At 56.3% G+C, this 21,959-nt stretch overlaps 1 protein-coding gene across 2 annotated transcripts; it reads right to left on the bottom strand.

Moving 5' to 3' along the window:
* Positions 1-534: 534 nt before the first annotated feature.
* Positions 535-21,282, bottom strand: INAVA (innate immunity activator). Of its 2 annotated transcripts, none has more exons than XM_060644056.2 (10): positions 21,107-21,282; positions 14,713-14,861; positions 13,834-13,958; positions 13,206-13,322; positions 12,260-12,482; positions 7,753-7,806; positions 6,709-6,919; positions 6,311-6,484; positions 3,787-4,444; positions 535-2,462 (listed from the first exon to the last, which is right to left on the bottom strand). In XM_060644056.2, exons 1-10 carry the CDS (start codon positions 21,265-21,267, stop codon positions 2,370-2,372), a joined length of 1,965 nt encoding a protein of 654 aa, XP_060500039.2. In that variant the 5' UTR covers positions 21,268-21,282; the 3' UTR covers positions 535-2,369. The 2 variants fall into 2 exon arrangements, with proteins under 2 accessions (XP_060500039.2, XP_060500040.2); XM_060644057.3 differs by lacking the exon at positions 21,107-21,282 and adding an exon at positions 17,785-18,024.
* Between the last annotated feature and the right edge of the window lie 677 nt (positions 21,283-21,959).

The raw sequence follows: 21,959 nt of genomic DNA, 5'->3' as shown, positions 1-21,959 counted from the left end.
GCGCAGGTCCCCCAGGTGGGAGGGGCTGTGGGCAACCCTGCCCAGATGTGGGGGAGGAGACCTTGTGGAAAGCACCTCCCCCCACCACCCCAAGGAAACTCCTGCGTTGTAGAGCTTTGGAGAAGCTCCTATTTCTCACGGAAACCTCCACTCTGGGCAGGCCAGAGCTCCTAGAACCGCTTCAAGGAACAGGAGACTCAGCCCCACTCATCGCCATCCACTGCCTAGCCTGGCCTGGGGGAAGCCTTCAGACTTCCTGGAGCGGAAGTCCCTGCCGTTGAGAAAGTGGCTCCCAGAGCCCATCTCCTCAGGCCCTGGAGACCTAAGGAGTTCTGGCAGGGACTGTTCCTCATTCCATCCTGCCAGGGAGCAGAGAACCTCTACCACCCCGGCCATCCCCCTGCTCCCCAGGGACCAGGCCAGACGCGCTGGAGACCAGGCGACTCTGCCTCCCTGGGCAGGCATCTTGAGGGCTGGGCAAAACCTCTGCTCAGAAAACTTGGCACAAAAGAACCTTTCATCAGCTCAGGCCAATCACAAAGAACAGACTTTATTGACATATTTGGCACTAAAACCCACACAGTTCCAGCCCCGCAGCCAAGTATGCAGCCACTTCGCAACTGCACCAGGCATTACACAGGACCAATAAGTTAACATAAAGGACCCTCATGTGGGGGGTGGGGGGGGGGGCGGTGCTGGGATGTCTCCTGGCTCAGCCTAGGAGCTCTGGGCTCCCAGGAGGACACGGGGAGGGGAGATAGCTTTACACCAGGGACAGGCACTCAGATAAAATGGAAGAGAACAGCATCCGAACTAGGACATTCTAACATAATGGGGCCAGAGTCCACCCAAAAAGGAGGGAGCTGCAGGATGTGGTAAGAGGGCAGTGACAGAAATGCGGGTGCTTCCCCTCAGGCTCTCCTCTCCTCCCCCGGATTCCTGACAGGCCACCTAAGTTCCTCCCTCGGCACCCTTGTGCAGTTGGCTACACTGCCTTCTGTCCAGTGGGGAGAACTGTGTTTCTCTGGGGTCAGGCATCAAAGTGATTGGGGGTTTAAGCTGTATTTGTAGTTTCTGTCCAAGTCCAGGCCACTCAGAGGGGAAAGGGGTCTGCATGGGCAGAATCAGAACTCCGTTCTTCCTAACACCACCAAGCTTCAACTCTGTGCTTTCTCCTTGAGGCAGGAGATCTGAGTATGTGACCAGGCAGCAAAAAGGCCCTGGGACGAGAACCCAGAGACTATCGGATGGTCTTAGCACAGGAAGTGTCCAGGCCTGCTCAAGTCTTAGCAGATGGGATGATTAATGAACACCCTTAAGAGTGAGTATTCCCATATTGGTAAAAACAAGGACTTGCCCTCTTTCAAGGAAATCCAGTCTCAAAAGCAGAAGCACAGCTGGGTGAGGGGTAAAAAGGACAGGGACCCCTACCCCCTCCTAGGAGAACATGCCACAACAGTGTGCCTCTCCAAAGATATCTGGAAGGTTTTCGTTTTTAGGACGATAATGAAAAGATGACAGAGAAATGGGTGGGGTTGCAAGCTCTCACGATGCCCAGAGACGGTGGTCAAAGCGTGGGCTGCTCTCCACCAAACACCACCACGGGCCAGCCCCCAGCCCGGGCCTCCTAATGCTACGGTCCGGTGAAGCCTCAAACGTAAGGCTCAGAGGTCTGGGTAGATGTGGGAGCCCACACGGCACAGAGAGCATATGGTGAGTGACTGGGGGCCCTCCAGAGGGGGTTATGGGGTGAGGAAAATAGGGCCCGGGAGACAATACTCCACCAGGATGTGTGGTCTTTAACCTACCACTTCGTGTGTGCATCACAGAGCACATTATAAAGGGGGAAGAAGATTCTCCCCCTGTCAGGCACCCCTACAGTACCCAGAGAGCTGGGAAATGGGGGTGGTGAGGCGCACTAGTGTGCCTCCAGCTGCAGTGAGACAGGAGCTGTTCTCCGGGGACGTGCTCTGAGCCAGAGAATAGTCTGTGAGGAATCCCGACGTGGCCCTCTCTGCTCCACGTGTCCCCTGCCACTTGTCTTGCAGAAGGAGACAAATGCTGTCAGTCAGACAGGCAATGCCTCAAGTCCAGTAGACCAAGCTCTGGGGAATAAAGCATCATCATATTATTGGGATCTTGAGGACAAATCACAATATAAATCCTAAGGCCAGGGTTTCTGAACAAAAGACATTAAAAAAAAAAAAAAAAAAAAAAGGCTCAGCTCCAGGTCATCGACCCGCGATGGGGTAAAGGAGCCGAAGAAGGCACTCGAGGCAGGGAGGTCTCGGCTCCAGCTCTGCTGTGGAACAGTCTTTTCCGGCAGCCAGGTCGAGGCATTCAGGGCACACGGTGACACCCGGCCTTGGTTACACCTGGCTGATGATCTCGCCATTCTCAGGCACAAAGACTTGCACAGGGGCCCCTTCGGGCGATCTCCGGGGCACATACACTGTGGTCACCTGCCGGGGTCAGGAAGAAAGGAGAGATCTGTAAGCAAACCAGGTAGAAATGTCAAACAGCAAACACAGGTACACCATCCCTTTCCCTTAAGGACACTGACTGGCAGCTACAGGGGCCCAGGCACTCAGCCCCTGCCTTTCCAGGAGGTTCTATGTCCCCCAGTGATCACCCTTTATCCATTTTCCACTCCACTTTCTTTGGGGTGTGTCAGGCGCCCTGCCCTCCTCCTCCCCGCATTTCCTGGGCTCACTTCTTGTCACCCTCCCTGTCTGGCAGGTTGGGATAGGCTGGGCCTGGGCTGAGGACAGGTCCAAGCTGGCAGGAAGGGAAAAGCAAAAGCACGTCAGCTGGAGGGTGCGGCCTGGGACCCAGGCCAGGCCGCTGCCAGGCCAGGATGCCAGCTGCAGCCCAGAGACCGGTGGGTGGGGGAGGGATGTGCAGCTGGGCCTGGTAGGGATCTTGGGTCTCAAAGAAGCAGCCTGTTGGTAACTTCTGGAGGCTGCAGAGCCCTCCATGCCAGGGAGAAAGAAGACAAGACGCATATGTATTATCCCTACTTCCAGAATGAAGAAACTGGGTCACTGAAACCAGAGTGGGCAGCCTTACCTCACGTCTACCTTACCAATCTGGTCCTTGGCGAATAAGAATCCCGCTTACTTATACTTACTCTACACTGTTCTGATCATTTTACACATAATAACTCATTTAAAGTTCATGGCCTTCTGACATAGTTGTCCAAACATTAATATCCCTTCCAGGGAGCAGGGCTGAGATTTGAAACCCCCCGCCCTGTGGCCTGGCTTGAGAGGCTGATAAGCCTGTGCACTTAACCATTAGCCACCCTGCTTCTCAGCCCTGCGGCCAGGAGGGCCACCGGAGGGGACGTGGACCCACAGGCAATCACAGGTCCTGGCTTCTGCAAACACGTGTCCAGACTCTCCCTTTGTCCTGGGCCTTCACATCAGGAAACTTGGGGGGTAATTCGGATTGGACTTCTGCTTCTGAATACAGGCTTATCTGCTTTGCGGATCATCTGTGGAGCCCGTAAGGAAAAGAGTCCCCGCTCTCTTCCAGGATTACCTCCACCAGTGCACGTGGGTGAGCGCTCTTGAGCCAGAGGCAAAATTGGGAGGTGCGTGGGGGGAAGGGGGGGTGTCACGAGTGCCTTCCAAAGCCAAGAGGAAAGGTTCTGTGGCTTGTCCTTCCCAGCTGGGGACGGCGCGGCCACCAGCCTAGTGGCATCAAACCTCTCTACTCTGGGGCCCGCTAGAATCGCAGTCCGCCCCCAGCTGGAAGGCCCCGTGACCCCGGGGCCGCCCGTACCTGTGTCCGGGGAGCTGGGGCTCGCGCGAAGCCCTCTCTCCCGGGGGGCAGGCTCCGGACGCGGAAAGCCCCCTGGCGGTCCAGCGAGTGCGGGCGGCCGCTCCGGAGGCGCGCGCGCTCGTGCCACGACTTGAGCTCCTCGGACACGGCCGCCTTGCTGAGCGCGCGGCCCGCGGGGCTGTCCTTCAGGGAGGGCGTCCGCACCAGGCGGCCGCGGGAGGCCACCAGCCGCTGCCAGCGCAGCGCGGCCGCGTCCTCCTCGTAGGCGGGGCCCAGGGCGGCGCGGCCCAGCTCCCACTCGCCTGGTGGCGGCAGGTGGCTCTCGGCCACCAGCACGTAGCGCCCGGGCGGCGGCAGCAGCTTGGGGTAGTGCGCGCCGGCCGGGACCCAGGCCCCGCGGGGACGGGGCGGCTCGGGCGGGGACAGGGGCCGCAGGAAGGAGATGTCGGGGCTGCTGCTGCCCGGCGACGTGGGGTGCGAGATGCTGGAGACGTCGGAGCCGCTGTCCTCGGAGCAGGAGTGGTAGGCGGGGTGGGGCAGCGGGGGCTTGGTCGGGGGGAAGCAGGAGTCGGGCACCGTCACCGTGTAGTGAGTGGGGCGGCGGCGGGGGAAGGCGCTGCGGCCTCGGCCCTCGGGACCCGCCCGGAAGGAATCCATCCTGAGGGGGGGAAGGGGAGACGCACTGAGTCGGGGAGGCCGAATCTAGTCCTTTGGGCCTTGGGGGGGGGGGGGGAGGGGGGGGTGAAGATAAACAGGTGAGGCAGACGCTCTACAAACCTCCCCCACCCCCCTCCAGGAAGCATCCAGACGCCCTCCTGGCCTGGTGTGCCATTCAACGTATCCCTCCTGCTGCATTCACACTTCTGTGCTTTGTGCAAAGCGTGCCACGGCCACGTGGGCTATTTTCAGCTGCTTTAGGGACCCTGTGTTCAGCCACATGACACCCACAAAATCCGTGGTCAGGTATCTAAGCCGGACCTGTAAAGCTGTCATGTGGTAGAGACCGTGTGAAGGAAGTAGATGGCCATGCACAAGCCAAGGAGAAGCCTTAGAAGAAACCAACCCCACCCTGATCTTGAACTTCCAGCCTCCCGAACGGTGAGACCATAAATCCCTGTCATTAAGCCACCCACTCTGTGTCATGCTGTTCTGGCGGCGCCACCAAACTACCATAGGGGGACTGCACGCAGGGCGACCCTCCACAAGGGGGCAGCCCAAGACCCTCAGGGGCTGAAACCCAGCCCCTTTTCCCAGTTTGCACAAAGGCACTGTTTGTAAAATAGCCCTGGGAGTATGTCAAATATAAAATTCATGGCCTGACTTGAGAGCAGTTGTCCCAGGCTGCACCCAGTCCAGTGCTGCCTGATGAGTGAATTTAAACTGACAGAAGAGCCCAGCACTGGTGCCCAGGGCTTTCCGTGGGGTGTAGCTAACAGTGCCTTTCATAACGCTGTCACTGAAACTATCACCAAGAATACTGATAAAGCACTTGGAAAATAACATACAACTGACTCTCATTATTTGCAGATTCTGTATTTGCCAATCCCCCCCATAGTCAAAATGCATTTGTAGCCTCAAAGTCAACACGCACAATACTTTTGCGGTCATTTGTGGACGCACACACAGAATGGTGAAGACTTTGACATGCTCAATAGGCACATTCCCAGCCGAGACTGAACAAGGCAATGCTCTGACTTCTCGTTTCGGCTTTCGTACCATAAACGAGTATTCTTGCCACAGTCTATTTAGTGTCACGCGTTTCATATTCTTGTACTTTTTCTTGGTGACTTCACTGTTTAAAATGGCCCTAAGCATAGTGCTGAAGTGCTGTCTGGTGATCCTAAGGGCAGGAAGGCTATGAAGGTGCCTTCAGTAGAATATACATAGGAGATGAGTTTTATTCGGGCATGAGTGACAGTGCCATTGGCCAGTTCAATGTTAATGGGTCAACAGCATATATTAAATAAGGTGTCTTTCAACAGAAACACACATAAAACAAGGTTATGGACTGATCGACTGACAAAAATGTTGTGACCAGAAGCTCTCGAGAGCCTCACCCTGTGCTTTCCCTAGGAGCAATGGTTCAGTATTGCTACTTTACTATCTGCGGTGACTTTATAGGATGCCAGACTCCCACAAATAATGAGAATCGACTGCACATCAATTGAGAGAGTGAATCATCCACTGTCAGCGACCAGTAATACAACAATCTTAAACAGTTGCAAAAGTATCTACCAAGGCACATATTCTTGTGCCATAGGAGAATATAGGTTGGGGGGGGGGGGGCGGAACTTGAATTGGGTTGTGCAGAAAACAGCTTGCTTCACAAGTGACTTGCCTCTGGTTTTGCTGATTGTGGCAAAGCCTCTATTGAGAGGTGCCCCAAGAAGGGATGGAGAAGCCACAGCACTAGCCATGTGTCACCCAGTCCCACCTGTATCCTAGAAGCCACCACCCTCCAAATGTAAGCTCTCAATAGTGGGTCTCGCCTCCCCCTGCATCTCTGGGGTGACCTGTCTCTTACCTCAGAGACTGCGCCTGGCCCCTCCTCCCCTGCATCTCAGGGGTGGCTGGGGCACTGGTGCGGCCCTGCCGCTGGCCAGGAACGCTGCGGATGGGAACCACATGGTAGGAGGCAGGCTCCAGCAGCCATAGGCTGGAGGCACCGGGCCCGTCCTGTGGCGTGGTGGCTGGGCTGCTGCAAAAGAATTAGGGACAGGTCAGCGGCAAGAATGCCTCCATTCAGGGCCTCAAGCTGTGCAGAGGAAGGGGGCACAGTGGAAGGGGGCCCCAAAACTCACACCTCTCATCATCACACAGTTAAGGAGAGGGGCAGTCTCCCACGCCTTGCCCTGCCTGTACCCCCCTGGCCAAGCACAGCTCCCACCCACTTCCAGCCCTCCCCTTCCTCCCCGTCCTGACCTGGACTCGCTATTGGGTTCAGAAGATTTTCTGGGCTTCTCGTAGGGGTGGTCCAGGCTGGTCTCCTTCCAGGGACTGTTCTGGATGGGGGCCCGCTCCAGGCCCCCAGTCTCAGGTCCTGCTGGCTTCAGCCCCTCCAGGCTCTGGGGTGGGAGAGGCCGGGAAGGTGGAGCTGGGGACTCTGGGGGAGGTTTTGGCACTTGGGATTCCTCTGCGGGGAGTGAAAAGAAACCTGGTGAAGGCAGTGGCTAGGAAATCGGCCCAACAAGAACCTCCGTGGCCCACGCCTTGCTCTCCCTCCCACGGCTGCTTATCTGGCTGTTCCGGGCTGTGGCTCCAGGCCCAGATGCTCAAAAATGTTTTGTTCTCCTTTGGGACTTCCTCACCCATAGCTCTATTTTACACCTGCCTCCTTCAGGAAACCTCCCCAGATTGACTGCCTTTAGTTCACATCATTCCACCTTCTAACCTTTGCTCCTAGTATTATATCTGCAGCTACCTTTCCGCTTACCTAATTTTCTTGTTCATGCTGTGCCCAGGTGCACTATTTCCTTATTGACCTGGACACTCCCCTACATAGGACTGCGCTACCCTCTTGGTCCACCTTGACCCCCAGCATCCTTAAGGTTTATAAACAGGGTTCTTAATCGATGGACAGTGTTTCCTTCCCCAGTGCCATCCTCTATTCAAAGAGGGCAAGGATTGTGGCCAGATGGCTCTTAGGGTCCCAGGGCAAAGGCAGGGACCCCAGAGCCCATAGGCTCTGCTAGAATTCACCTTTTCCTTCCCTGTCAAAATGATTGAACTTCTAGAATGGCAAAGGGTCAGCACATCCCCACCCTCAAATGAATGTGTGCAAGGGCACATAGAAATTAGCATCAAGTAGGAGCAGAGACCTGGAGCCCAGCCCGGCACTCCTGCCTTCACTAGTTCAATAAATCTCCACTCCCCATTTGAAGTCCTCAGCAGTGAACTCTGCCAAAGCCCCACTGTCTTCCGTTATGAGCCCAATCCTGACAATAGGCCCTAAACTACCCCTCTCACCTTCCTCCAGGAGCAGCCCATCTGATAGAGAGCTGTCATCTGAGGCGCTGAGCTCTGGAAAAGTCAAAGAGGAGAGAAAGAGGTGAGGAAATCAACTCCTAGATCTGGCTTATCCGGCAGTATTGACCCCACCCCCCTTCCCGATAGCATCCCGTATCAGGAAATACCAACTGTGTACTAAATACTATGTTAGATATGAATTTATTACTCGGAAGTGGAAAAAAAAATCAGAAGCTAGGAGGAAACGGGAAGCCTGATTTCAATCCTAGCTCTTCCATTAGCTACACAACCTTGAATAAGCCATTGCAATGCTCTAGGCCTCAGTTTCCCTGTCTGTAAGAAAAAAAAAAAAAAAAAGCCAGGGCTTTTTCTGACAGGGTTTCCCAGCAGTGGAAGGGAAAGGCGAAGTGTCATTCTGGAAGGCCTTTGGGATGGAAATAATTTGCCTAATGTTTCTATAGTCTTCTGAGATCATGAATACAACTCAACTCAAAGACCCCAAATCTGAGAAGCCCTGCATTACCAGTACCAAGAGCAGCGCAAAGTGGCAGTTTGAGTTGTGGAGTTGTGGGATCAATTCACAGCGATCTGATTCTTCAATTGGTGATATGGCAAGTCACTTGCATGAAATGGGAGTGTGACATTTCTGCATGGCGCAACAGCAGCTGTGACCCAGGAAATCAGAGGGAACTTACATTTGCCATTGCCCTTGAACAAACTGAAACATTTAGACCCTGAGAATACTCTACTGACCTGGATGGAATTCACAAAGTATTTTCAACTATGTTTGATAACAATGATGAGGGGAAATTAACAATAGCCAATATTTCTGTTGTACCAGTAGTTTTCTAAGTACTTTATGTATATTAATTTATGTCATCATAACCACCGTGTAAGGTAAACACTATTATCATCATGTAACAGCTAAGAAAACCAAAGCTTGCAGGAACTGAGTAACATGGCTTAGGCCAATCCACCAAAAGGTGGATTGAGTCAGAATTCATACCCAGACAGTCTGACCAGAGTCTGGCTTGTCACCGCTACCTACCATTTATGGGTTCTCCTGTTAGCTAGCATCTAATGCATAAGTCATTATCCAGAAAGTTCTAAGACAGTTAAACAATTCCAGCCATCTTAAAATCCTTTGTACCAGGACTGGTAAACTATGGGCCCTTGGGCTGAATACAGTTAACTAACTGTTTTTATAAATAAAGTTTTATCGAAACACAGCTACAGATTTATTTACATAAGGTCTGGCTGCTTTTGCACCACAATGGCAGAGTTGAGTAGTTGTGACAGAGACCTTATAGCCCATGAGGCCTAAAATATCTACTGAGCCTCTATAGAAGTTTGTCAACCTTTGCTCCACAACTTAAATGAATTAAAAAAACTCTACCCAGGGTAGTTCTTAAACCACGTAGGGCATACTGCCCAAGGAGCTGGGCCGACTCCCAAGTAGCCAGCTAGGCCATGCTGTGCTTGGCTCGTACTGGCCTTTGCTTTGGGGTTCAAGTGAGGCTACACCCTTTTACTGAATTCTGGTTCTCTGCCTCTGATCTTTTACAAAACCTCGGAGAATAAAGAGTGTTCTTTTTTACAGATCTGTCAAGTTGAAGAATTTGTGGGACTGTTACTATCGTGGTCCCGTGATGCAGCTGGGGTTAGTGTCATGTGTTTTGGTTTGACTATATGATCTGGGAAGAGAGACATCATCTCCCATCATCCCTAATCTTCATAAAAACAAGCATGTCAGAGACTCATTGGCCAAACAAATGCAATGCAAAGAGGGTGATCTGGAGACCCGCTGCTTTTGTAGAGTTAAGACATGGAGGGAGCACATCTACCTGCCAGCCAAACACAGCGGTTCCCGAGGGCCGCTCACTGTCTCAGCCACACTGCCCCAACCCAGCCCTGGATCAACCTCACCCTGCCCTCAGTGCAGCACTGGCAGCTGGACCCCCCAGGTGAGGAGGTAACTACAGAGGTCACACCCACCAACTCTGCACATTCTCAAAGGCCGCACTGTTCAACGGGTCACCACTAGCTGCATGGGGGTTATGTTAATTAAAATAAAATAAAATTAAAAATTCAGTTCCTCGGTCAAACCAGGCACATTTCGTATACTCTAGCGGCTACTATAGACAGCACAGATATGGAACATTTCCATCACCGCAGAAATTCCAATAGACAGCATTGCTAAAGGAAGGTACTGTCAGTCCACAGACGCATTCCGAGCACCTACTAAAATTAGAGGTGTGTGTCATGGGGGCGCGGGGGGGATTTCTCATCAAATTCACTGTGGTGAATTAGTTTAACACCTGACTGCTCCCTGCCACCTGCAAGGTACTAGCTAATTACCCCCACTTGGCATAATTAGTAATTATCCTAAATTGAATAAGCCTTGTGTGGAGACCAAGGGGGCAGGGTGGCTTTTCCTTTTCTTTTTTTTTTCTGTTTGCTTTTTTTTCCTTTTTAATTCAAAACACCTCTCAGCTACTAACTAATTATTAATCCCTTTCTACTTCCTCCTTCTGGGGAAAGCACAGCTGGGCCGAGGAGCCAGAGAAGGAATCACTTGTCTAGAGCTGCTTCCTCCTGCGCTCCCAAGGCAGGACATTAGAACCCAGGACCTCAGGCCCACCGGCAAGACAGGGTTTGAAGGTGGAGGGTGCCGCGTCTTTTTCTCTGATCTGGAGGGTGAAAGGCGCCCGCTACCCCAGGTTTCTTCTCTACAGCTGAGTGCACCGAGGTTTCAGAACCGCCTGTCTCCCATGGAAGGTTAACGAAAGCCCCAGGCACGTCCTGACCCGCTCATACCCCCAACGAGAAGCATCACTGGTCACAATGGCAGCAGCAGTGTGATATCCCCCCACACCCTCTGCCACCCCAACATCTGCAGGCTGCCGAGCAGTACGGGGCTGGAGAAGACACAGGAGGGGCTGAGGCAAACTGGGACAGGGGCACTTCTCACTCCCCCACCGGCTCCCTACCAGCACAGTGCAGGTAAGCCCCTTAGGGACTTCCACACCCAAGTCAGTGGCTGCCTTTCAAGGCGGGGGCTCAAGTCCTGGGGATCCTGTCGGAGTGGAGGGAGGATGGAGAACTTCTTTTCCATCTGAGCCTGGGAGACCACGAGTATTGTCTTGCAGCCAGGCCAGAGCCAGTCGACCCAGAGAAGTCTGGCCATCTGAGCCTGGGTCAGGTGCACGGTCTCCTGGGTTTACTGGGTCAACTGTCACACAGAGGTACCTCCTCCCTCATTCTCTGCTTCTGCTGGAGGTGACCTGGGAGGTGTCTGGTCACACCCTTTCTCACCTACATCAAGACAACGTGCGGCAGCGGGGACTCTGGAGACCTGTACTAGGAGCGTTCCCTTGCCCACAGCATGGGCCACTGGGCACGGGGGGTTCTAAATACGAGCGTCCCCAACCAGAAGAGGAGAGCAGCCTCTGTGAAAAGCCAACCCAAGGTGCAGGGGTAGGAGCCGGAGGGTGTGGGAGAAGTAAACAATTCCCCAAGCCCAGACCAAGGCCTTGGTCTCCAGTTCCAAGGATGGCCCCAGGTCACCCCTCGCTTCTTCACCCCAGGTCCCTCCCCTACAACTGGGCCCCATGAGAGGCCAGGGGTTGAGGCAAGCGACGGGCATGATGCCCTGAGAAGTAGAAGGTAGGGCTGCGAGTGGACTTGACAAGCTGGGTTTGTGTCAGGAGAGGGCAAAGCCAGCACAACTGAGGGCTCAGAACCACTTGTTGGAAGGTAACCCGGGCTGGGTGCACCGGTGTCCAATAATGGCAGGTCCTGGACAGGGACGACTTTCTAGGTGCCCCACAGCCCCAGGTCTCTGGGCCACGGGGCTCAGGGACTAGACTAGAGGCACAGTAAGAGCAAAGAGCAGAAGTGGAGGGATTCCCCTTGACCAGGGTGGTTCTAGATGCTTAAGGGATGGTGGGGTGTGGCACTGGTGGTGCTGGATTTCAACCTAAACATCCCACGAGTAGCCCTGGGTCCCTGAGCAGCCTCGCTCAGGCCGGGGGACAGCACATCAGCTCAAGCCTCAGGCTCACGTCAGCCTCACGCTTCCTGACCATATAAGCCAGCCCCTGGGGCCTGGAGCGCAGGAGGGTGGACCTGGCGGCTGCATAGACCCTGGGAAGAAGCTTGAAGTCAGCCTGGGGAGCACCTTTCTGCCTAGAAGGCCTTCTTGAGGGCCGTGGGTTTTGAGGTGGACGTGGAAGGAATGGAATGCTTCCTAAGGAGATTGGGGGAGAGGGCCTCACGGGATGGAGAAGCCCTGGGCCACAGCTTGTCGGGGTTGCAGAGGGTCAGGATGGGGTAGAGGTGGACCGAGGAAGCAGGTTTCCCAGCTAAAGCCAATCTGGACTATTAAACACAGTGCTGGGCATGAAGGCGAATGCAGTGGCCCTGGGGCCATGCCACCTGCCATCCCACCTAAGCTCACACGAGGCCCGCGTGGCCCGGGACGGGACTCTCAGGGCGACTGGCTCACCTCGGCCCAGGGGCAGGGCAGCGGCGGGAGGGGGCCCACTGGTGCGCCGCTGCTCGCCCAGGCAGCGCTCCAGCTCCCTCAGCTTCTTCTCCTCCTGCAGCATGGCATGCTTCCGCTGCCGGCGGGCCTGCCTGCTGAGGTTCCCCTCCCGGCACAGGCGGCGGGCCGCTTCGGCGATCTGCAGCTGCAGGGCTAGCTCCCGCTCCAGGCCGCTCAGGGGGTCCTGAGGAGTGGGAGAGGCAGGGGGCTCAGTGGCCATGGGGACCCAGGGAAGGGCCCCGACGGACCCCCAGCCCGGGAAGCAGATGGCAGCACGGGCGGCCCTGGGGCCCTGGGGTGGAAGGTGGAGCGGTGGGAGGTGCCCGAGAGCAAACTTGTGGGCCCAAAAAGCCGGCCTGGGGACCCACCCGCCAACCTGCCCACTGAGCCGGGCAGAGCGGGCACCAACGTGGGCCTCTCTCCCTCCTGACCCCAAGGGCTGGGCAGGTGAGCCCAGGGGACACTTGCCACCTTTCGCACCATGGGGAAGGGATCCCGGGGCCCGAGCCACCCCCTCACCACCTGCCTTCCCCCGCTGAGAAAGAGGACAGCCCTAGGGGCCAGAATAACCTGTTTAAATGGGCCATTGCCTCCCTGGGCTGGTGGTTGAGCTCTTAACTGATCTTCTGCCTACTGGCCCAAACAAACCCAGGGTCCTCTCGTGAGTCCCCAGCTCTTACACACCTTCCCCATGGCCACTGGGCTACATGTGAGTGGGTGCCCCTCATCGACAAGGAGCCGAGCACCCTGACTGGGTGTGATGGCGGGGGGCGGGGGGTGGTGGAGATTGCCAAAAACCAGGAGAGGGCCCTGTGCCTCAGAAGCTGCCCCTCCAGACGGTGAGGACTTGGCTCAGGGATCAACATTTGGGGGGGGGGGTGAGAGACAGCCCCCTGAGGTGCCTCACCTCTCTGTGCAAGGCCCGCTCGTCCAGTTTATAAGCTGCTCCAATCCTGCGGCGGACCTTGGGGGCCTTTTCCCCTGGTTTGAGGGGATACTCGGCCGGCAAGACACCCGTCAGCTCCTGCAGTGGAAGCAACGTCAGCCAGGCCCCGCTCCAACTGCCCAGCCCTTGGCCAACCAAGCATAGCCGGTACCCCCTTTGCCTGTGCCCACCCTTCCCCAGAGGCCCCTGCCCACTCCCCACCCCATCCCGTCCCCCAGGCCTGTCTCACTGGCCTCTTCAGGGCACCCTCCACATTCCCTCCTCTTTCCCTTCTACCTTCTGCTCACCCCCGCCAGAGATCTACTCTGGCCCTGGTTACATTCCCACAGGCACCTCTGTCAACTCCCCCTGTAGCCCCTCTGTCTTTCCCTCCCGTGTCTGGGGGCCCCACCTTGGCTACTTCCTTCGCTCAGGGCGGCTCAGGGCCCAGGTCAGGGACTCCAGGCACCACACCCCCACCTGATTTCCAGAACTCTCTCACAAACGGGGTTCCCTTCCCTCAGCCCAAACATCCCCAGATGTGGCTCTAGGGCTCCTCCGGTTAACCCCAAGTTATTGGGAGGAACCGGGGGCCGGCCGAGGCTCTCACCGCCTCCCTGAGGCAGAGTCTCTTCAGCTCCTCTAGGTGTGCCTCCAGCCGCTCTTCCAGGGCCCTCTGCTGCTTGCGCACCGCGTGGGTCAGCTCCTTCACCGGGGACACCGGGCTGTCAGGGCCTAGGGGGGCCGCAGGGCACTGGCTCAGGGAAGCCGAGGTGGGTAAGCCCCTCTCAGACACTCGTTAACTATCCCAGGCCCGCACGTGTACACACACACACACACACACACACACACAGCCTCATGCCTGCCCGCTGATCGCAGATCTCAGGTGCTGCGGCCTGTGTCATGACCACAAACGCCACATCTCCTGGCTGTCCGAGGTGGCAACATGACAGCTCAAAAGGAAGGGCCGCCTCACCAGGCCATCTGCAGGTGGTGGGAGGGCTACCCGGTCAGGGCTCCGTTCTCACCCTTCCCACCCTCCACCCACACAATTCACTGCTGCCTCCTCCTCCTTCTCCTTTCTCCCTCTCCCTCTCTCTCTCTCTTTTTCTCTCTCTCATTCACACACATGCTTCTTTCTTCTCTTCTGTCAGGACCAGACCAGGCCCACAGACTCAGGCCAACCAAAGAGACAGGACCTTTCCATCAGCCAGATAAGATTTTTCTACTTCTTAGTAATCACTAGGGCCAGAGTTGCAGAGACCTGTTCCAGATAGGATCACACCTCCAGGCCAGACCATCCAGGAAAACTGCAGTCCCTCTCGTATTTAGCCCCCAGCAGAGGCCTCTCCCACCCCTCCTGCCCTCCCCCTACTCCAGTCTTCCAGCTTCTCAGCCTGGCCGGCCCTGGGGCCTGGGGCCTGGGGCCTGGGGCCTCAGAGAGGCAGGGCAAGGGGGCCCACGTGGCGGGATTCCCCAAACCACTCACCAGACTGCAGGATGATGCCGCTGTCAGTGTCGCTGACCTCATCCTTACTCTCCATGGTGGATTTCTGGGAGGAGGGGGCACAGAGTAGGGAGGGGTGACACCGTTCCCAAGCTGAGCCAGGATGTGTCAGTGGCCTGCAGTTTCCCCAGCTTTTAAGAGAACAACAACAAAAAGATAGATGTGAAACCCCTTAGTTCCAAACAGAGCCTAAGGATCAGATATCTGAGGGCACGGGGAGTGGAAGTGAGGGCCATATTTCTGGAACAGTCTGGCCTGGGGTGTTCTCAGCTCTGGGGGTGCTACCGAGAAGGCTCTGTGGGCCTCACCAGCAAAGCCGCTCTCGGGGGCTCTCTGGGCCCACCCTAGCCTCCTGCCTCCTCCTTCTGAGAGGGGCCTCTCAGCCCAAGAGAGTCAACAGCAGTGGTGGCCACAGGGACCACTGAGACTGGGGACAAGGACAAGGAAAAGAGCAAGAAAGAGAATGAAAAGGAAAAAGATAAGAAAAAATGGGTGGGAGGACAAAGCAAGGAGGAAAGGAAAGCAGGAAGGGGAAGATGTCTTCTTGGGGCACAGCCGTCGATCGCCATGGGGCTGACTGTCCTCAGCCCGAGAACCCAGGAGGCATGAGACCCATCCCGCTGCCCCAGTGGGTGACAACACTTCAAAACTGGCTGGGCACTGGGTACCCACCCAAGCCTGTGCTCTCGGGTCCTCACAGCCCAGGCTGCCCTGCCCTCTGGACCAGGGTATGCATCCAAAGGCAGGTGCCAGAGAGCTGTCCCAAAGTTCTGAAATAATTCCCAAGCCACTATGTCTAGGAGACCCCTCAAGGAGGAGTCAGCTGAGATCCCCTATCCCCCACAGCCAGAGGAGACCCAGCGTGTGTGTGTGTGTGTGTGTGTGTGTGTGTGTCAGGGTCACGGGGGAGGGGGAGGGGCTGTGTGACTAGAGTGGAAGCCGCCCGAGGACAAGAAGTCCACCCACTCCTCTATCTCCCTGGAGCACTTGGGTGGCACAGGTACAGTCTCAGCGTGTGTCGGCCCAGCTAGGGGTACCAGTCTCCAAAACAACACCTGCTCCTCACCGAGCCCACATCCCTGGGTCAGGGTCTCAGCTGGCTGCGGCCTGGTAGCTGTTGGCTGGAGCAGGGGTAGGGAGGGGCGGGAGGAGCCCAGGCAGGCCGTCTGGAAGGGGAGCCCAGCCACCTCCTCACTGAGTCAGCCCATTGAGCAACAGTCCAAAAGTCCTTCTGAGTTTCTGTCTGGAGCTTATCCTGCCTCCCCACGGCACAGGGCCACGGGGTGGAGGAGGTGGGCTCCACCCCTTTGCCACCAGCCAACAGCAGAGGCAAGTCAGCCCTGGGAAAGCCGATCACAGCGCAAGGCCCGGAGAGGGAGAAGGGACTTCGCACAGCCAGGTCCCCAGTAGGACCTCTGCCTCTCGAGACTGGAAGAGCAGGACCGATGGAGCGCTTTTATAGACCTCCATAACTGGCACAGCCCAGCGAAGTACCGTGGGCAATAGCAATAAAAAGGTGGCCCTGATAACAATATGTACCTGCACTGTGAAATTTCATTTTTCCCAGAAAGTCCAGAGAATAGATGATAGGATGAAAGAAAGAAAGAAAGAAAGAAAGAGAAAAAAGAAATGTTTACGTAGGGCCTTTGTAAACATGCCAAAGAGAGAGACCAGCCCGTGTTCTAGAAACCCAGAACAGGGTAATTAGTGTGAGAGTTACCTCTGCATGGCCCATCCCTCCCAAACCTTCATGCCCCCTGGAGATGAGAGCAGGACAGAGGGGCACGCGGCTCACCCACCTCCCACCCGCCGCAGGCAGCCTCTGACCTTCCCCAGAAGCCAGGGCCAGGGCCCGGGCCCAGCCAGAACTAGGAAGCAAGGGTGTCTCAGCTAGCACGGTGAGCGTTCTGCTTTGCACAAGGGAGGAGGTAATGTGGGAGAAAAGCCATGAATTAGTCACACTTGCTAATTAATTATTAACCACGAAGGAGTTGCCTTGGCAAGTTACGATAGCTCAGCCCCTGCTTTCCTCCTTGACTGGTGCGGTGTGTAGGGTTACGCGGACAGAGGGGTGGGTATGAGAGGAGAGCCCCCTTGGCACACCCCCTCTCCTCCAGTGTTCACCGCCAGGGTCAAGGGCACATGCTGCCAGGGTCTGATGCCGGGCACACTCTGGGCTAACTCACGGCTCCAAGCGACGCAAAGAACACAGGACCCAAAGTTGAGAGCTTCAAGTTGTAGTTCGGCTACTGCCTGTGTTGTCCTGAGAAAGTTACCTGGCCCGGCCAGCCTCCTTTCCTCGTGGACACAAAGACTAGACAGTGTCCAGGGAAGGCCCTTTCCAGCTCCCCGCTCAGAATCTGGACCTCTTGGACAATGCCGGGCTGAGCAGGAACCCCAAACAGCCATGTAGCAGTCGCCTTCATGTGCCCTGCCAAGGCAGCCCTCCTGGCCGTGGGGACCCTGCCCCGGGAGCCCAAGGGATCTGCTCAGCTCCCGCCTCCACCAGCACCACAGGAGTCCCTTGAGCCTTAGATATTTAAGGCATTGCTTTCAGATAAAGGCAGTTCAGGGAACATGCCCAACCCCTTCCCAACGCAGGAATCTCTCCCTGCCCTCCAGACCCTCAGCTCTAAGCGGCAAGCCCCAGGGCTGGGTCCTAAGAAGCAGTCCACCTGACTGAACAATGTCCCCAGGAAAAGGCAGACAGGAAAGAAGAGGCATAGAGGAAGGAAGGGAAACACCAGTGCTGTGTCCCTCAGGCTGAGCCACTGAGGACCCTCCTCGATCACCCGTGTGCCCCCAAAACCAGGTCCTGGGCCTCTCGCTTCTTCCTGTGGAGACGGAGGCCTGGGGACTACAGCAAAACTGTAGCAAACCCACAGCAAGGGGCTCCTCATCTGGGCCCACCAGCACCCCCCTATCATCCCATGCCCCAGACACAAGGCGGAGGAGGAGGAGGTGGTGACGAGGGCTACTACAGGGGCTCCCCCCACTCCCGGGCCGGCCTGCCCCCCAGCCCCAAAGACCTGTTCCACCCTGCCCTGCTCTCACCTGCTTCTGGGGTTTAGTCCAGGATTCCAGGAAACACCCCCGTTCCCAGGTCAGGGGGCCGAGGGGTGTCGCATGTCGCCTCAGGGTGTCCCAGGCCACTGGCCAGTCTCCCTTGTGCTCTCCTCTGACCTGGCTCCAGCTCTCTACTTGCCGCTGCCGATGGCCGCCCCTCCCTCTGGTCCCGCCTGCTGGCCTGCCTGCCTTTCCTTGTAGGCTGCCTTTCCTCCTAGGCTGCCTACCGGGCCAGGGGAACCAGGTTACTTGTTACGACTTGAGTCAGAGGGGAGGAGCAGGTGAGCAAGTCCTTCCCTGAACTAATCCTGCCGTGGCTGTTGCCAGCAGGCAGCTCCTGGGCCTCTACGCTTCCGGGGGTGGGGTGAGGAGGGAGAGAGGGGCTCCCCGTGGAGGAACCCCAGAAGAAGGCAACGGGGGTCATGTCTTCATGGCCTCAAGGGACTCCAATGCAAAAGTAGTGAATGGTTAGGGCGCACAATTGCTCTCCTAACCCTTAGTCTCCCTAGCAAGGAGAGAGGTCAAGGCATTCGAGACCCCCAGAAGCAGGGTGAAAGGCCACTGTCCATGGGGAATACCAACAAGAAGTTGACAGAATGACAAGAATAGGTCATGACTCTTTCCATACACAGTCATGGAAAGCAAGGCCTGGGTTTTGTCTCTCCCAAATCAGGTTTAAGGAAATTTCAGGCAAGGCAGTAACTATGGAAGTCCGTATGGGAAGGCTCTAGGGTCCCTAAGAAAGCAAGAGTGGTCTCTCTTTTCATCCTACTCATTTCCTCCCAGGATCATCAAGGCCTATTTATTTCTTACATCCATCCCTCAACAGGGTCCACGGCGCACTAAGCTGAACCCCAGTCCTAGCCCCTACGCCACAGGAGAGCCACTGGACCCCAGGCTCTAAATCCACTCCCCAAACATGAGGGACCAGGGACCGAAACGGAACTTGTTTTCTACAGAAAACAAGCCTCCAGGTCTCCCACCCCACTGGTCCTCAGACAAACCCAAAACTGTTTAGAATTCAGCCCACTTCATTGGGCGAAGCAAGGGCTAAGGCTACCTGTGGCTCCACGTGGAAAACACACAGACGTGATACAGATTAAGGACTACATCCCTCAAGGCTTACATCGCACCACCTCCCTTTCTCCCACTCTGATGTTCCCACTGTGTCCCTTCATGCTGGGGTATCAGCACCTCAGCATCTCTCTGGATTGCTCCCCTCCCCCAGCCCCATCTCCAAACGCCCTCCCCTTCCCCGTGGCTGGGCAGGTAGAAGTGTGCTCCACCAAGTGTCCCCTGTAGAGCAGAGCTGTGTCACCGACGGAGTTCCTGTCTGCCTTCTTCCCTTCACCTGCATCCCCCACAGTCCCTACACACATACCCAGCTCACCTTCGCATCCTATACACACCCTCTTTCCAAACAATGCTAGTCCCAGAGTCCTCCAGGCTGACCACTTCCTCCTCTCCCCAGGCTGAGGCTACGGCCCCCCCCCCCCAACCGGGGGCAGACCCCTCCCATGACGTGGAGCCAGCTTTGGGTGTCCCAAAGAGCCTGCAGCCCTCCCCTCCCCCTATTGGCTTGTCACATTCTTCCAAAGAAGACAAACACAGAGAGATTGACTCTGAGTGGAACTAGTCCCCTTCTTCCACCTTGCCCATCCCCCAGCTCCAGGTGGGGGGTGTTGGAAATCTCTGGAACCAGCCCATGGCATGTTTTTTAATGCACAAAAAAGAAATGAAGAGAATCACCAGGAGAACGAATTATATTAAAATACAGTTCTAAAAACAAACACATAGTAATATATAATGCTTCTTTATTAATGTTAAATGGGATGTGGCAGTGGATAGTTTCATAGAAGCGATGAATGTAAACGGTGCTTCGAGACAGAACAACTGCGACGTGACCGTAAACTATCTGTGAATTCTATCAACGGCAAAGCCACAGCTACTGCCAATGGTTTCTTGCCTTCATGATTGAAGGCAATGCTAAATTTTTGTTAAAGGTTGGTGTGAAATAAAGATATTTCTTCCCACCTAAGTTCACAAACGCTCTGAATTCTATCCACAGATGCTTTGGTGCCCGGGACCCAGTGAAGAACCCCACTTTCAGGTAATCCCCCCTCTCTGAGTTCAGAGGAGAGAAATACAGATAATCAACTCACCGCATTGATCCTCTGGAATTTTTGTAAACCCCCTGCTCCTCAAACTCACATGCAGCATTTCCTGACCCAGCAGAACGTGAGGTCTGGAATGCGACGAGCCAACCAATTCTCCCAAGAACCCTAGATCCAATGGGTTGGATCTCACTGTCTGCCAGGCCACTCAACGCAAAATACCAAAAGGGAGGTGGGTAGTACCCCCAGGAGCTGGCTGGGGTTCAGTGCCCTGCTGCCCGCTGGCCTAAGGGATCAGGGTTCTCAGATCAGTGCCCTGCCCCAACCCCCAGAGCATCAACACCCAGAACACAAGTTGGTGAGGACGTGGAGTGTCCTTGAATAAAGTCAGACTACTTGGAATCTGATTGTTCAAAGGAGAAAAACTGCATCTCTTTAGGATTTTCACTTCCCAAGGAGAAGTGCTGCATCAGGAAACTTCCACACTCTGTGGCCATCCACTCCCACAGTTTCAAAAAGTTCCTTTAAGTTTCTTCTGCTACACGAGATTAGAAGTTCTTGAAAGCAAGAGCCTCATCTACCGTCATCACATTGCCTCCAGCACCCAGCAAAGAACAGTCTCAGGCACTCCTAAGATCCCACTTAATGAATTAACAGATCAATGGTCAGCCGCCGGAGCCAGCAGTGCAGAAAGAAGGGGAATAGCCCGGGACCCTCAAGGCGAAGGAGGGTGGAAGAGGGTCCCTTAACTGGTTTCTTTCTCCACTCTTCTCCGTCCCCACTGGGAAAGGTGTTCGCCTCCAGCAGGCGATGGTGGAGTGGGTTCTAGCCAGGAATGCGCCCTGAAATCAGACCTCTCGGCTTTCCTTAAAAAGCCCCTTTGTCCGGTCCACCCTGCTCCCCTCCCCCACCGCGCCCCTCCGCATCCAGGCGGCCCGAGACTTTGCTCCTTTTGTTTGGCTGCTTTCTGGCTTCCCGGAACCTGGCCAGGGGATCCACAGGCGTGGGGAAGGTCGAAGGAGAAGGGTTGAGGAGTCGGAAATGTGCACTTTGGGTAGGAACTTGAAATTCCCACCCCCTTTGTAAATCACTCCGTTCCTGGTAGGGCCAGCTCCGCTCAGGCCACGGACCACGGGTTCAGGAGCTTGAGCCCCCCAGTTCACCCGCGCTGCGTCCCCCTAAGTTTTCCCCCTTACCTGTCCCATGGAGCTCTGGCGCCGCCCGCCTGTCCCCGCGCCCCCCGTTCCTGCCTCGAAGCTTCAGGACCTGTTTGTCCAGGCCATCTTCTCTCTCCCCGACCCTCCTCCCGGCCTTCCCTCCCGGGAGGTATTTCATTTAACTTCGGCATTTGCAGCATCCCAAATGTTAAAGATCCCAAGACATCTGTCCCCTGGGGCATACCAAGGCCCAGAGGAAAGAGGGGAAAGACTCAAGAAGGGATTCGAGATTCCGATCCAAGAGTCGGGGCGGGACCCCATGGCGGGGTGGTAAGATGCCAGCGAGAATGGGTACCCTTTGGGGACCCCGGCCCGGGGGGGCGAGACTGCCCCCTTCTCCCGCTTTGGGACGCCGGTGCGGCGGGACACCCCCGGCACTACCAGTTTCCTCCGCCCGGGCGGGAGGAGGCTCCTCTCTCCGTCCGAGGGCCGCCTTTCATCCGCGCGCTCCGGCCTGGCCGGGGGCCGTTTCCATTCCTGGAGACCCCGGGGTGAAAGAATGAGAGGAGCCGGCAAGAGGGCGCCGCGCCCCTCCCCCGCAGGCCCCGTCCCCCCTCCCCGCGAGTCCGCTTCCCCCTCGCTGGGCACCGCGGTGCTGCCGAGCCACCGCGCGCTGGCGCAGCCGCAACCGCCTCCCCCTACCCCGGCCCGAGCCCAGTCCTCCTCCTGGGCGCCGGCTGGCCGGGCTCCGCCGCGCAAGGAAAGGAGCCCACTCCCGGTGAGCGCCTCCTGCTGTTACCGCTAGCTTGGTGCCCTCCCTCCCTCCATCCGTTCACTCACTCTCTCACTCACACGTCCCTGTTTTCATTTGTGCGAGAAGTTTATGGAGCAC

This window comes from Panthera onca, chromosome F1 (assembly GCF_046562875.1).
Source record: "Panthera onca isolate mPanOnc1 chromosome F1, mPanOnc1 haplotype 2, whole genome shotgun sequence".
Taxonomy (NCBI): domain Eukaryota; kingdom Metazoa; phylum Chordata; class Mammalia; order Carnivora; family Felidae; genus Panthera; species Panthera onca.
Note: the sequence above shows the minus strand (reverse complement) of the source record. Positions and strands in the feature narration are given on the sequence as shown.

Coding starts and splice junctions, on each gene's coding strand:
- INAVA (XM_060644056.2), bottom strand. CDS start 21,267: ATGCTGCAAATGCCGAAGTTAAATGAAATACCTCCCGGGAGGGAAGGC. Junction 4,445..6,310: donor GGCCAGGCGCAGTCTCTGAG/GTAAGAGACAGG, acceptor TCCCCCCCTCAG/GATGGATTCCTTCCGGGCGG. Junction 2,463..3,786: donor CCCCAGCTCCCCGGACACAG/GTACGGGCGGCC, acceptor TGACCCCGGCAG/GTGACCACAGTGTATGTGCC.